The sequence below is a fragment of the Colias eurytheme genome, chromosome 26, assembly GCF_061535395.1.
Source record: "Colias eurytheme isolate Ceu_HAF_F1 chromosome 26, ilColEury1 Martin Lab GWU primary, whole genome shotgun sequence".
In the NCBI taxonomy this organism is placed as follows: Eukaryota; Metazoa; Arthropoda; class Insecta; order Lepidoptera; family Pieridae; genus Colias; species Colias eurytheme.
The window spans coordinates 9110741-9125077 of record NC_143005.1 but is presented as its reverse complement, the minus strand read 5'-3'; the positions used below and the strand labels follow the sequence as shown (position 1 = coordinate 9125077).

General features: G+C 33.2%; 1 protein-coding gene across 1 annotated transcript in view; it reads right to left on the bottom strand.

Annotated features, from left to right (window-relative positions):
* Positions 1–14057, bottom strand: part of LOC149897331 (dynein axonemal heavy chain 1-like) — a 70222-nt gene extending 56165 nt beyond the window's left edge. The window contains exons 1-27 of the mRNA XM_090116575.1: positions 13881–14057; positions 13360–13470; positions 12294–12416; positions 11719–11864; positions 11299–11437; positions 10187–10272; positions 9587–9691; positions 9146–9290; positions 8780–8906; positions 8148–8269; positions 7751–7840; positions 7545–7624; positions 7273–7360; positions 6859–7077; positions 6125–6242; positions 5628–5769; positions 4903–5044; positions 3904–4131; positions 3479–3577; positions 3126–3269; positions 2732–2912; positions 2284–2444; positions 2105–2204; positions 1732–1923; positions 1193–1370; positions 830–962; positions 379–606 (exon numbers count right to left, since the gene is read on the bottom strand). Of these exons, the coding sequence (XP_089972701.1) occupies positions 379–606; positions 830–962; positions 1193–1370; positions 1732–1923; positions 2105–2204; positions 2284–2444; positions 2732–2912; positions 3126–3269; positions 3479–3577; positions 3904–4131; positions 4903–5044; positions 5628–5769; positions 6125–6242; positions 6859–7077; positions 7273–7360; positions 7545–7624; positions 7751–7840; positions 8148–8269; positions 8780–8906; positions 9146–9290; positions 9587–9691; positions 10187–10272; positions 11299–11437; positions 11719–11864; positions 12294–12416; positions 13360–13470; positions 13881–14057 (3804 nt within the window). The remainder of the gene's footprint in view (positions 1–378; positions 607–829; positions 963–1192; positions 1371–1731; positions 1924–2104; positions 2205–2283; positions 2445–2731; positions 2913–3125; positions 3270–3478; positions 3578–3903; positions 4132–4902; positions 5045–5627; positions 5770–6124; positions 6243–6858; positions 7078–7272; positions 7361–7544; positions 7625–7750; positions 7841–8147; positions 8270–8779; positions 8907–9145; positions 9291–9586; positions 9692–10186; positions 10273–11298; positions 11438–11718; positions 11865–12293; positions 12417–13359; positions 13471–13880) is intronic.
* Between the last annotated feature and the right edge of the window lie 280 nt (positions 14058–14337).

Genomic DNA, 14337 nt, shown 5'->3' with positions numbered 1-14337 from the left:
ACAATACGGTTTTGTATATATTGAGTATTTCCTACTTATATCGTGATGTACACATATTTAGCGTTAGAAATGCTGTAATGATTCCGTTTAATTATGAAATAAGAATAAGTAAAAATGTTGTGTGGTTTTATGAAACCACGGTAAAAGTGAAACTTAGGAACAAAATTATCGTATTTGTACGATAATTATCGTACGGTTCCGAACACTGCTTTATACCTACTCGGCAGCCGACCGTCACGCGATATGCGCTATACAGACCAAAAAGTTTGAGACGATGTAATAACAGTTTCACTTTAAAAAGTACTGAAAAAGAAAGATATTACAAATATCTTCCTTTTGAAAAATTATATATATTTATAATTTTTATTTAATTTGCACCTTAGCAATATTCTCAAAGCACTTCCTAAGATGCGGTTGCACAGCCTTCGGGTTCCTGCTCTGCGACAGAATCTCCAGCAGTTCGTCATCGCTGAGGAAGAAGAAGCGCGGGAACCGCAGCCGCTTCAGCTCCATGTATTCGTTGAGGCCACGTGACACCACCGCTAGGAGATGACGTGCTTCCACCAAGCTGTCTAGCAGACGACTGTCAGGGCATATGATCATAATCTGGAACACAGGGGTTACCTCTTGTGATGATTGTGATGGACGTCGTATTTAAAGGTACTGTTTATTTTGTTATTGGTTTAAAATCAGACGTTCTTGCATACAGAAAATTTTAATAAATAGGCAGTGCTACATATTTTTAATAAAGTAAAGCAATAGAATATTTTTTTGGTTGTTTTTTAAGCAACGGTTTGTTGATGAATTGAAAATTTAAGTAAATGTAAACCTTGGGAACGGCTGCAGCAGAAGACATAATTCTTCTCCAGATTCTCTCCATAGTGCCATACTTTTTAGCTTCTAGTGGCAGTTGACGTGATATATCTTCAGATGTAAATATAGGTTCCAAGTACATCCATTCCCTTTAGAAAAAAAATATGTAAGTAATATAATTGAATTTGATTTGATAAACTATAAGGTTTGTAAGAAAGTTTTGATTTAAATTTTACAACGCAAAATTTTGGCAATATGTCGTATTTTGCTCATTAGATATTATAAAAAGTATTATTTTTATTCCCAGTTAAAATATTATTTCTAATAGCCTACCATCATATGCACGTACAATGTACATATTCATCAAATAAAATCTTACTTCTGACACTCGATCCATTCGTCCACAACCTTTTGCGTGAGACGCAGCTTGTCATCCCACTCCTGGATGCGAAGCTCGAAGGCCGCTTTGAAAGGACTGAAGCCGAGCTGCTGCGTGGCGAGGAGATGTTCGTCTAGTAGTTGTAAGGTCTCGTCTGCTATCTTCATTATGAATGTACCTGGATAAATTTAAAATGATTATTTTTTTATAGGCGTCCATTGCAGAGATTTAACTTGATAGATTAAATGTGCACTCACTCAGGAGCTTTTTTACTTAGAACCATTAAGCTTTGTGTTCCTTTGTGTGAAATGGGTAAAAGAACATAGGCAGATCTGTTCAGTACAGTTTGCTATAAAATTCAATATAATGCACACAAAAATTTTAAATATTTGATGAGGTAGATAAGAGAAGATGTTTTAATACAGTGATTCGTATTATCAATCGATATCGAAAATATAAATTACAATTTAGTCTACCACAAAATAATTTGCCTCACCAAAAATCAACATAATCCTACACAACAACCTCAAATCTCTCACCAGTATTCTTATAAGGCGCGATCTCCATCGCCTTAGTGGCCCAGTCGTTCAGCATCTTATCGAGCGACTGCTCTATGACGTACTCCTTGCTGGCCAGCTCCCCAATCTCGGCGATCAGCTCGCCGTGCGCCGCCATGCCTTGCTTCAAGCACATTTGGAAGGTCTGCTTCTCGTTCATTGTTACTGTTATACCTGTTGGAATAACAATAAGCAAGGTAAGTGGGCTTTTTACTTCTTGATCTCGTCTTTTTTTAAGTTCAGTAGATTTTTGCCATTAATAGATTTTAAAATGGATTTAACACTTCTAATGCAACCATATAGAGATTTGTTGGGAATGTTTGATTTTTTTACGCAAGGAATTATGAATACCAACCGGCTTTTTCCATAAACTCATTCCAATGTCTCTCTTTCATTCCAGGATTTCTGACAGCCTGTATTACAGGAATCAACGGTCTGAATTCGTCGATGTCATCCTAAAATGACCATAATGTTGAATATACTGTAATTAAGAACCTAAGTTTAAGGATAAATAAATATTAATGTTAAACTAACTCTTATAGTTAGCGCCACTTGTTGCACTTTTGGCAAATCAGCAAATGTTCGCACACACTTGATAATGGTTTTGTAGTATTCATTAATAAGCGGTTCGATGGAATCTGCATCCACGTACATTAAAGGATTGTCGAACCAAACTTCACGAGCTTTTAGGAAATCTGCAAAGTAATATTTTTAAATATCAGATAAAAATTCTACGAATACAAAATGTTAATTTTAAAATGTGTGGCTTCATGTATTACTTTTAGCTATTTTTAGTTCTCGAATACTTGTTTAAAGATAACCTTGATATACTGCTGTATATTTGCAGATTACACCCAAAAATTCCTATACGTACCTATACGACGATTATTTCCCGGATCGTAATACAATTCGTAAATTTCAAACAAATCTAATCTAACGTTTGTGAAATGAAGTAAAGAGATCTAATAATAAATAACCATACCAGAAGCAGTAACCCACAAGTTCCTATACGGCTCGAATTCCTTCACCAATCTATTCAAATCCGCAAATGGCACCACAGGCTGGCCGAACAGCTTTTGCCGCTGGTTCAGCACCCTACCCCACTCCTGGGAGTCCTTCATGCCCTTCCATGCTTTCTTTATATCGTTCGCTATTTCGTGGACCTGTTAAGATTATTAAAATGGATTAGAAGAAGAGATTTATCCTAACGTACAGAAAGATATTACGATATTTATGTAAATGAAAATTATGCGGTATAAAATTCTCTGTTAATTTTGAAAGCTTTGAAATTCCAAACTATCTTATGTTAAAGCCTTTTTATAAATTAAGTATATACCAAAAAAATAATACGACTCCTAAATAAAAATTATACTTACTCTCGAGAAATCGTTCTGCAGCGTAAGCGCCATACACTGTGACGTGAACATGTCGATTCTATCCGATAGCGTCTGTTCGTCTTGTTGGTGAAGCTTCCAGAACTTCTCTTGCTCTTCTTCCAGGAAATCGGTTGTTGCAACCACCTTTATGTTAAATTATATTATTTAAATAGGCTCTATGATTACTTTACTTTACTGGCGATTATAACTCAAATGGAGATGATCTTTTTTGATTAATGAGGTGATTAAAGTAAAATTAATACTTAATTTAAGATTTGAAATTTAATAATTCATATAATTCAATCAAAGTCTGTATAATAATTCAAGTAATGGTATCTAAATGTATAACATACTTGTTTGGTAATACTCAGCGGCCAACCGATAGCTTCCCACAAAGCTTTGAAATCCTCATTTTCCAATGGAGTGAAAAATGCGTCCAATACTTCATAATCCTTAAATATTAATTGATTTTAAAGATTATATTAATATGAAGCATGCATATTTTAAATTTATATTTATTATTAAACATCAGTTTTGTTGCTATCTTTATTGCAATGCAATATTAATAAAACTGAAATATGAATATAATCATTAATGCACTTTCAAAAGCATAAATAGTGATTTGGCAATGAGATTTCTAACGTAATCATTATTATTGAAATATTTTTTTGTTATTTCATAGCGCTTTAATCGAATGAAGAATCGAAAAGAATTACGCGACTCCTAAATACTATCCATGTTTACAAATGTTGTCTTCTTTCTCTAAACAGCAAATTACCGTGTGAACTTTCTTCATGATATCTTCTTGCGTCTTCAACGCGAACGGTATCGACTCCATCCACTCCCTGATCTCGAAGACGTGTTCTATCGTGTTCGGCTTCTCACCAAGTTTCCTCATGATGCTCTTGTACGCTTGTATCACGTCTTCCACCATGATGCGAACCTCTTCAGCCCACATGGTGAGGAGAGCCTTGATGATGTCCGCCCGTTTGTTTACGAGCGTTTGCTGTAATGTTTTTTGGTTATGATTACCATGACACCCTTAATTATAATATCTTTAAATTCGTTATACCTATCTATAACGAATTTAAATATTAAAGTTGGATTCGTGTCCAATGGGATTAGGATGATAACTGATAGAATTTGGAAAAACAGTAAAAACATTACGACCCTCGTGGAGGGAACACGGTGATCAGCTAATGTCTATTACACTTAGTTACACAATCAATTAAGTATATGTTTGTATGACTAATTTTTTTTAACAGAGGTAATATTATCTTGTATTTGTGTAGAAACATTTCAGTTGCAAGAAAAAGGGTGATGTAATAGGTAAGACAGTGCGATAAGCCGATAACATAAAAGGTATGTTCAGGACCGCAAAGGGAGGCCTATATTATCCGAACATACCGCGAGTATATTATTTATTTGCTAGTGCCTCTCTTGAGACAATTAATTATTCCGTTTGCTAGAATTCTTCCTAAAAGCTTTTATAATGTGAAAATGATTCTGGTATTTACTATGTTTTTATAATTTTGACTGTATTTTTCAGCCGATTTCAAAAAACGGTTGACGTTCTCAATTTCACAATATTTTTTAAATTTGTTTTTTGAACTGAGTGAGTGCGTTCTCAATTTCACTATATTTTTTTAACTTGAGTGGGAGAATGTTTTTTGATATTTTTTTTTATTTGAAAGCTGGTGCCTGGTACCTATTCCTATTTGATATATTATGTGTAGTTCTGACAAATTATTGTTTTTTTAGTATAAAATAAAATAACCTTTAGACTATCCACATTGATAGCAAACGGTCCAATATTAATGTACTGCGGCAGTCGCCATATTAGATCTTGTTTCGCATCATAATGCATCTGAACCTCCTCACGGGTCTCTGATGAAGAATGCTTTTCTTCACGAAATGCTCTGGAATGTTTTTCGATCGAATAATCTTCTAATATATAAAATTCCCCTGTCACAATGTTAGTTACCATACTCCTCCAAAACGGCTGGACCGTTTCTCATGAAATTTTGTGTGTATATCGGGTAGGTCTGAGAATCGGCTAACATCTATTTTTCATAACCCTAAGTGCTAAGAGTGGCAGAACAACGTTTGCCGGGACAGCTAGTAATGATATAAGAGTTATATATTTTTTTAACGGTTTATACTGTCCGTAACAAACCGGTGAAGAATAAGAGTTTATTATTATTGAATAAAAAAAAAATAATAACAACGATGTGACAATAATAAGTTACACCAAGGACGAGTTCTGTGAATGTCAAATATCATAGTTTTAATGTGTAGTAAGAATAAAAGAGCCAGAGAGAGAAATTAAAAATGTCATTAAATTATTTCTACGCAAATCGAATTATGCACGACGTGCATTGCACATTATAAAAAAATTTAAACGTATTAAAATGTTGATAAATTAACTCAGAAATCATACATAACACTGCTATTTAATTCTCGTGTAATTAATTTTAACTTTAGATATACTAAAGTACTAACTCAACATATTCTTCAATATTCAACACATAGATATCCCTATAGCACTCGTACTGCCGCATGTACGCTTTCAGCGGTATGATGGCCTTGCGATACGCCAGTAACAGCCGCTCTCTGTATTCGACCACGTTCGGTTCCATTAAGCCTGGTTGGAATTCATAATTTTATGGATTAAAAATAAATTAATGAAATTTTGGGTTTTGTGGTAAGTGAAAATGAAAATGAAAACTTAAAATCTTTATTTCAGAAAAAACACAATACATTTAGAATTTAACAATACAGAAAAAAATGCTGTAGCTTATACACATTTTAAAAACTTTTTTTACTAAGTGATGGCTTGTTTGGAGATAGAATGTGTCAAATAGGCTAAAATTTGGAAGTAGTGAAACCACAGAGGGAAACCGTTAGAGCCATTACTTGTGTATTAAAACAACGCGTAAAAATATCATTTCAACATATTATGCAAATATTTACAAGTAGGTAATATGATAAAAACTAACCAATAGACGTGAGAAAAAGTTCCTTATCAAAAACGAGACCGGTCATAATCATCGGATGCACTTGTGGGATAAAGTGACAGCGATACAGCATCTCTCTGAACAATCTCTGGATTACAACCTAGAATGAAATATAGAAACATATTAAAATAAATGCTTGAACTGCCATAGGATCCTGTCTCAGTTTTTGTGCATTGAGAACAAGGGATTAACATAAATAATTCGAAAGAAAGGATTAGAAATTTTATATAATGCTAATGGAACGGAATCTTACAGATATTATTTAGATCGCAAATACAGCATTCAATTCCTTCGGTTTCGTTTGTCTACACGTCTTGTTATCACGCGTCAGCAATTTCCTACTGTAGCTCTTTTAGGTTTTGTAATCCGACGAAATTGGCCTTTATATTTCTCCAACTTCTTTTACATAGTTATTGGTGGTTTGAGTGTGAATACACATTATATGTATACACAGTATGTTTTTTTGCAATTTTACTTTACATATAGATTCGTTAAAAGAGGAATAAAAATAAGGGTAACATTATTTGATTCGATTTTTCTAGTTTTGATTTAAAAAGAATAGGTGACTTTTGCTCGCTGTTTTTGCGGACAATAGTCAGTTAAATTTGCAAAGACGGACAGAACCAATCACTTATAGCACATAATATAAAGTTTTAAGAAGAGTTAAATATTTTCTTTACCTACCGACATTTTATCAAAAGAAAATAGTTTCACACCTCAAACTGCTCCGGCGGCGTAGTATAATATGGTCCATCTTCACACATCATCAGGTGAAAGTAGAAGAGGGTAGGAGTGGGGGAACGGAAGGGGGAGTTGATCAGGTCATTGGGGTCCCACTCGTAGTCGTCTTCACACACGTAGGTGCAGAGGCAGGGGGTCTCGCAGAGCCCCACAAACATCGCCATGGACTGCTCGATGCAATAGCGCAGGGCGTACTGAAAGTTTTGGGTACATTTGTCTTCTATCTGTTCTGTCTATTCATTGTGAAAAGATGACTGGTAATGTCTGAGCATTCTTCACGCATTCCAACGAACGGGAAATTATTTAAATATCTGCTTTTATTTCCTATATCGATTTATGAACAACCGTTTGAGGAAATATATTTATTTAGAATTTAAATATTTATTTACCTGCATACGGAATCTAACGAGTTGCATGAAACGGCAAAGTTTACTGATTCCGTAGAACTCCCATTTTTTCTCGTATATATTGAACCACCTATAAATAAAAAAAGTATAAATTATTAGAAGTATGAAGAATAGCTTCATCAATTTAAAACTAAAAAAAGAGACTATGCTCACAAAATAAAAGGTTTAATGGAAGGGTAAATATCCAAATTTACAATTTTTCCTGGTATCTGGTACCACACAAAACAATTTTTAGAAAGTATTTAATATCTTACCCTTTTCCAACATCTCTAAATGACATCCTAATCGCATGAGCTGTAGCATTCAGCCATGTTATGTGTAAATATTTCAACATCTGAAAATAATATCGAAAATAGTGGCATGGATGTTTAATTATTTGATATTTTAGATACAAAACTTTCTGTTCAACATTGCCAACAATCTGCGTATAGTCTGAAACTATTTAATTATGTTTGTTTACCATTGAGGTGCAGTGTTGTTGTGCTGCATCAAACTCTCCAAGACTTGCGTTACGGCCGTAGTTTGTTGTGTAAAACAACATACCTTCTACCTTTAAAGAAATAAAAGAAGTTGTTGTTAAATTTATTGTTCAAGAATAGACTTCTTTGAATGTTTTACCGTTTAATCGAAGTGGACCGAAATGCAACAAAACAAAAATCATTAAAATCTGCTCTGGCGTTATACTATTCTTTTTAATAAACTATAAACATACTTTTTCTGTCTGTGTTTGTCATTGAACTCCTCCTACACCGTTGGACCGATTATAATGGCTTTTTTTAGATGGATTCAAGAACGGTTCACATTTACAATACGAACGCATACAAAGCCGTGGAAAAAGCTCGAAAATAAGGATAAACCTTAAGACACTCTTCCACAACCAGATGTATGCAGGACACGGATTCTGTGAGGACATAGAGCGAGTTCCACTGGTTGAATTTCACACGGCCCTTGAAGTCGTCCATGACGCAGGGATAGCGACCTGTATGGATTCAAATAGCTTAATTTTGTTCATAAAAATCTAGAGCATACAGATTTTAAGCTATTGCATAGCTTCTATCGCGGGCCTTGAGCGCGGGGAGCGAATGCAGAAATTCCGTAACGAAAAAAACCTCACGCTCCCCAATCCGACGGGCACGGAGGTGTGGCTTGAAGGCATGCTATGCAATAACTTTACCGCGGCAGTCCCCGAATGCCACACGTCTTTTTTTTTATTATTAACAATCTACTCTGAAATTTTTATTTTGTGATAAATGCATAATAAGTATTATCTTTATAAAAATGACAAAATTACCATTATTTTAAGCATAAATTGACATAATAAGTATACTCGTAAAAGCTCACAATTTACTTTTCAAAGTGTAAACTATCCGTCACGTATAATAATAATTCTATCTGGTTTATTATATCACGGCGTATTTTTGAATGTTACTCGATAGAGTAACATTCAAAAATACAACATTACTAAGATAATAGAATAACAAATGTATACCATAATCTGGCACAGGTGGCACATACTCCTTGCTCGGCACATCTATGAAATTGTACACATCACGATACTTCTGTATCGTGTAGATTATTTTCATTTTACCCTCAGCTCTTCTATGGAGTAGGTAACCCTGGAATATGGATTTTTTTATTTCTTAGTTTTGTGTTTTATAAATGTTTCCATTTCTCTTTTTAATAGCTCCATCTAGGAGAGAGACTCCGCCAATATATTGTTATTCTACCAAAACTTTTTTTTGCAATTCATACATTCATCTAAGTAGGTAAGTATATAGTTTATAAAATAAAAGATTCTAACGCGCATTTAGTTCTAAATAAAAAACTCATGATATTATTTAATTTGATTCCTTGCCTCATGTTTCAAAGCCTTCAAGTGGTCCTCGTCCACGTCGACCGCCTGTCTGTGGATCCTCACCATCTTGATGATAGCCGGCATGTAGTGCAAGGGCATTTGGGGAAGACCGTCCAGGAGGAGACAGTCCAAGTATAGATAAAACCTGAAATATTTCATCTTTTCAGTTGGATACAGAATTACATAATTTTATAAATATATTTCGGTTTATAGGTAAGAAAGAGGATTATTATAGAATCCAGGTGGATAATGGTAGTTACAGAAGGTAATTTTAATTTTGGTTTCTATTTGAACTTTGTTTAACAGTGCTAAATTAAGACAAAATACACTTGAATAAAACTATACGGAATTTCATGACGTCATCAACAAATGAATTGAGAATAATCCAAATAATTGGAAACAATTCTATCAAGAGTAGTGCTATTCAGTTGTATGTTTTACCTAATGTTATTTTCTACTTCTCTCCTTAAATCTACAGCAAACTTAACGCGTCTCGCAAATGTCTCTGGATCGTCGGCCTTGAACATCAATCGGATACGGGGAATTCTGAAAATATTAATAAGTTAAGGAGTGAGAGCAATAGAATTAACATGTAGGCGTAGCTACTTGAAGTAGACCAATAAGGGCTGATTTTTCAATCCTTGGTTAATACTTATTTGTTGAATAACGTATTAAACTACCAATTCAAAAATATATTCTTTGCCTGTATTTGACAGTTTACGGATGACATTTTAATGTTATCGTGTAATGCTTTATTGGGCGAATAAGTTTTAACCGTGGATTGAAAAATCGGCCCTAAAACTAGTGTACCTAATATAAAATACAAAGCTGGATATAAATTTGTATGCCATAAAACCAAAAATATCAAATTCTACAAAGCTGGATTACAAATAAGAACAAAAATAGAAAAATTATTATACATCTACCCACTTCTTGCTGAAAGTTCTAAGTAAATTAAAGCAGTTGGTATTTTTTAGAATAACATCACGATGTAGAAATGTATACTTTTTATTTGTAGAAATAAGTATTTAAGAAACTCACTGAAATCGTCGTTTAGTTCCATCTAGTGCCATAACTTCCCATTTATCTGTTTGTTCGTCATAACTAAATGCAGCTACATTAATCCACTGTTAATAAAGAAAATTAATAATTAATTGAGACCAATGTTACAGTTTAGTTCAACAACCATCACACCTTTAACTTAGCATTGACGAAATACATACAAAAATGCTCTACAAAGTGATTTCAGTCCAACTGTTCTTTAAAAAAATCGAAGCGGAATCGGCGCGTTGAGTAGAATTTCAACGTCATGTCAATACCGTCATGAAGTAAGGCGACGATTTTAGGGTGTATTCCGTTATACACTGCGACCACTGTAAGGTGTGACGTCAATTCAGTATACTGTGAAGCCGTTCCTTTATAGCCAGTTATACTGGTTACGATTTAAAACGGAACGCAATCCAGTATACTGTCAGCCGCATTTTTTGACGCAGCATTCAAATGAGTGTATTAAAGTTTTCTAGAACATAAAAATAAACTGTTTTGGAGTACTGTCCAATTAAAAATATTTTAATTAATATTGATTGTAAATTGAATTTATAATATAATAAAAGTAAGTACTTTTTCATAAAAAAGAATAAAAAAGAACTTTCAGCTCGTATTGAACATTTTCAACACAGTCTAATAAAGTTAATTTTTGCAATTCTTCCATTGTTTTATTTATTAATCCAAACTAATTACAGAACTTTAAAATTTTCTGATTATACTGTAGCTTTGTTTATAAGACGTTAGGCACTCGAGTGGTTTTGACTGATCATATTAATTATTACTTGCTCTGTGGACTGATCACGTGATCAAAGTACTGCGAGTACCTTACCTCGAAAACGCCAGTGCTCACAGTAGAATATGGCGGCGATTAATGACGTCATAAATTTCCCTAGGGTACTGCGGCAGTATACTGGCAGTCCATAACGGAACGAATTTTTCTACAGTGATAGCACTGTGCAGTGGTTGCAGTGTATAACGGAAGACGCCCTTAGTATCTTGCCAAAGGAGTTTCACTTCTGACACGTGTGCTTAAAAATTATCACACACGAGTTCCTATAACCAGTCGTAATATAAACCAATTAAAATTTTAATAATAGATATGAAACCTCATATAAATTATTGAGCATCTGGAACAAATCTCCACTTTTGGTGGACTTTCCTTCCTCTTTAGGTATGAATGCGAGCCCGGGGCACGGATATTGTTCACCTTCGATCATGCCAAGGTTTAGCCATTCTTCAGGAATTCTAGAATATAAGCACTAAGTATTGCTTTATTAAATAAAATGACTCTATTTATATGAATAAAAGTAGTGTAATATTTAAGTTCTACAAATATGAAATTATCTTTGCATTTCTGTCTGTTAAATAATACATAGCAAAATGAATCTTATTGTTTAGCATGAAGGTACTTTATTGCCCAACTTTAGAACGTAAACGAAGGCGAAAAATTATACGATTACAACCACGTTTATTAATTAATTATTTCTTTAAAAGTGTTCGAATTATTTTGCGTAAAAACAAAGAACCTGCAATCAAAATCAGTGTTGTCGAATATTTCCAAATTTAGTTTTGGAAACGGACTGTAGAGGGCGTAGTGCTCCTGCTCTGAGATTGGGTACTCCGATGGAGGTAATAACCAATATGGCTGGATGCCGAGCTCACGGAGCATTTTCTGAAATTAATTTAGATTATCCTACTATCATACTTATAATATTAATGCGAAGATTTGTAAGAATGGATGGATGGATGGATGGATGATGGATGTTTGTATTTCACGTAAAAACTACAGAACCGATTACTATGTAGGTTATTTATGTATCTTTGAAAACGTGGGCGAAGGCGCGGGCGGAAATTTCGTTTCTAACATATATAAAATATACCATTAACATTAATGATGCAATCATAAATTTAATACCTATGTAGTGTGTGTAATTTTAAAAGGTTCCATTGATACACAAATGTTTATTTATAATATCCTCTAGGCTCTACATTCTATCATAACAATCATTTTGCTTTATATGAATTGTGATAAAAATATAATATGTTATAGTTAAAATCATGATGATGATGAGTTAAAATAATGACACAAATATATGATAACCTTTATGTTAGCAGCAAGGAATTTTCTCCTAAGCCGTTCAATTTTGACCAGCCTTGGTAATTCCTTCGGCAGCACTATGCTTAGAAACTGCAACTTTGGTACAAACGTCTCGAAGGGGAATTGCTGAGAAATAAACATTTTCATTGTAATGACGTCATGAGTAATTTTTGATAAATAAACCGGTTTATCCATAACCTTTAATATGTAGCAACATTGCAGATTTTGAAACTATTTTACGTTAGGTAATATTCAGTGTTGGACATTTCATAAATCAAACTACGTACTAAACTTCACAATTACTGTGAACGTTCTTATATAAACTTTGTTTTGTTAAAGTAATAAACCCTAATGTTATATGCTCTACCGTACAGCGTATAAAATTAGGGTGCGCTCTACCTCTCCAGGGTAAGTGCGTAGCTTTCTCTGGATAACGAAAATCTTCTGAACCAGCATAAAACACTAATCTCAAACCTAGCCACTACTTTATTAGAGCCTCGAAATGTTACAAAAAACTTGTTAACCAAATCCAGTGAACTCATTTAAAATTAACGAGAGTTACCGTTTATATCGAGACTAATTGATACAACTCCTTCATATAATTAAGTTACAAGTTTTTCCTTTTAATTGCGGCAAGTTTTAAAAGTCTGATCTTACTATTTTTATTTATTACAGGATTATTAAATACGGTCTTCTTAAAATAATGAAAATTGTATTTTATGTATAAGGATAAGAGAAGAAATAATTAGTATTTTTGCTCGATTACGATCAAATTCGAAAACAAGTGATTTGAATTAGTTACTGACTAAACTATGTGCAGATATTTTATATATGTACTATATCTGTTATAAAATTTAAAAGGTATGGAATAAATGTAGCGAATTTGTTAAATAAAACAATGTGAATTTACTCTACACGTTCAAAATTTTATAATTTTCTTGTATACTAATAAAAACGTTAAAACGGTAAATAAAGCACACTAATAATATAATAAATACTACATATTACAATATAATAATATAATAAATACTACATATTACAATATAATATAATAAATACTACATATTACAATGCTCTCATCTTCTCTATACGTAGTCCATCTTCCTGGAGGTAACAGCAGTTTGGGCTTCTGTGGCTTCGGCAGTGAAACCAACATTGGCGCTAGTTTATCTGTTTTTGCCTGTAAACAACTTTTAATTACTAATACTTGAAATCATTTTAGTAGAGTCATTAGTAATTTATGCAACGTTGTTACAAAATAAAAGAGAAAAAGTTTGTAAGGACTCTACAATAATCTACATATTCCGTGTTTTTAATTAAAAAATTAATATGTTGGCTAACACTACAAAAAAATTAGCACAAACAGACGGAGATGATACCTATTATCTATACGTAGTAGCCCTTAATATAGATTCAAAATTGCCATAGTGAGAACTATGACTTTTTTCTCGATGAATATCGATATGACATGTAAAGTGTTCATAACTGCAGCTAACTAGTATAGTTAGGTATTCATATTAGGTATTCATATAATTTATAAAACTATAATTGAAAACAATATTATATTATCTAAACCCTCTGTTAATGTACCTGTAACATAAGCTTCATGCGTTTCTTTGCATACACTTCTCTAGAAGGGTCCTCTTTCATCATGTTGGAAACCAATTCCGAATAATAGCCACGCTTAGGAATCGAATCTCTCTCCGTATTGTCATAAACCACATCATGGTATTTTATTCTCTTTTTCTTACTAAATGTAACACTCATTTTTACCTATTTCACCAATTTATTGAATAAAATAATAACTATTAATATATATATTAATGTTGATATAATTATTTGAAGTGACATTTGGTTTGACAAAAATGCTTTTAATTTTTTGTAAAACGGCAATGAATGTTTTTGTTTACTTGTTAATAAAAGGTTTTAAGGGATTATTGTGTGTCTAACAATAATTTTATTCCTGTTATAGTAATCATAATATTTTCCGCCCCATCATAATATGGTCCGCCCCGGCTTCGCCCGTGGTACATATTTACGTTTTCTC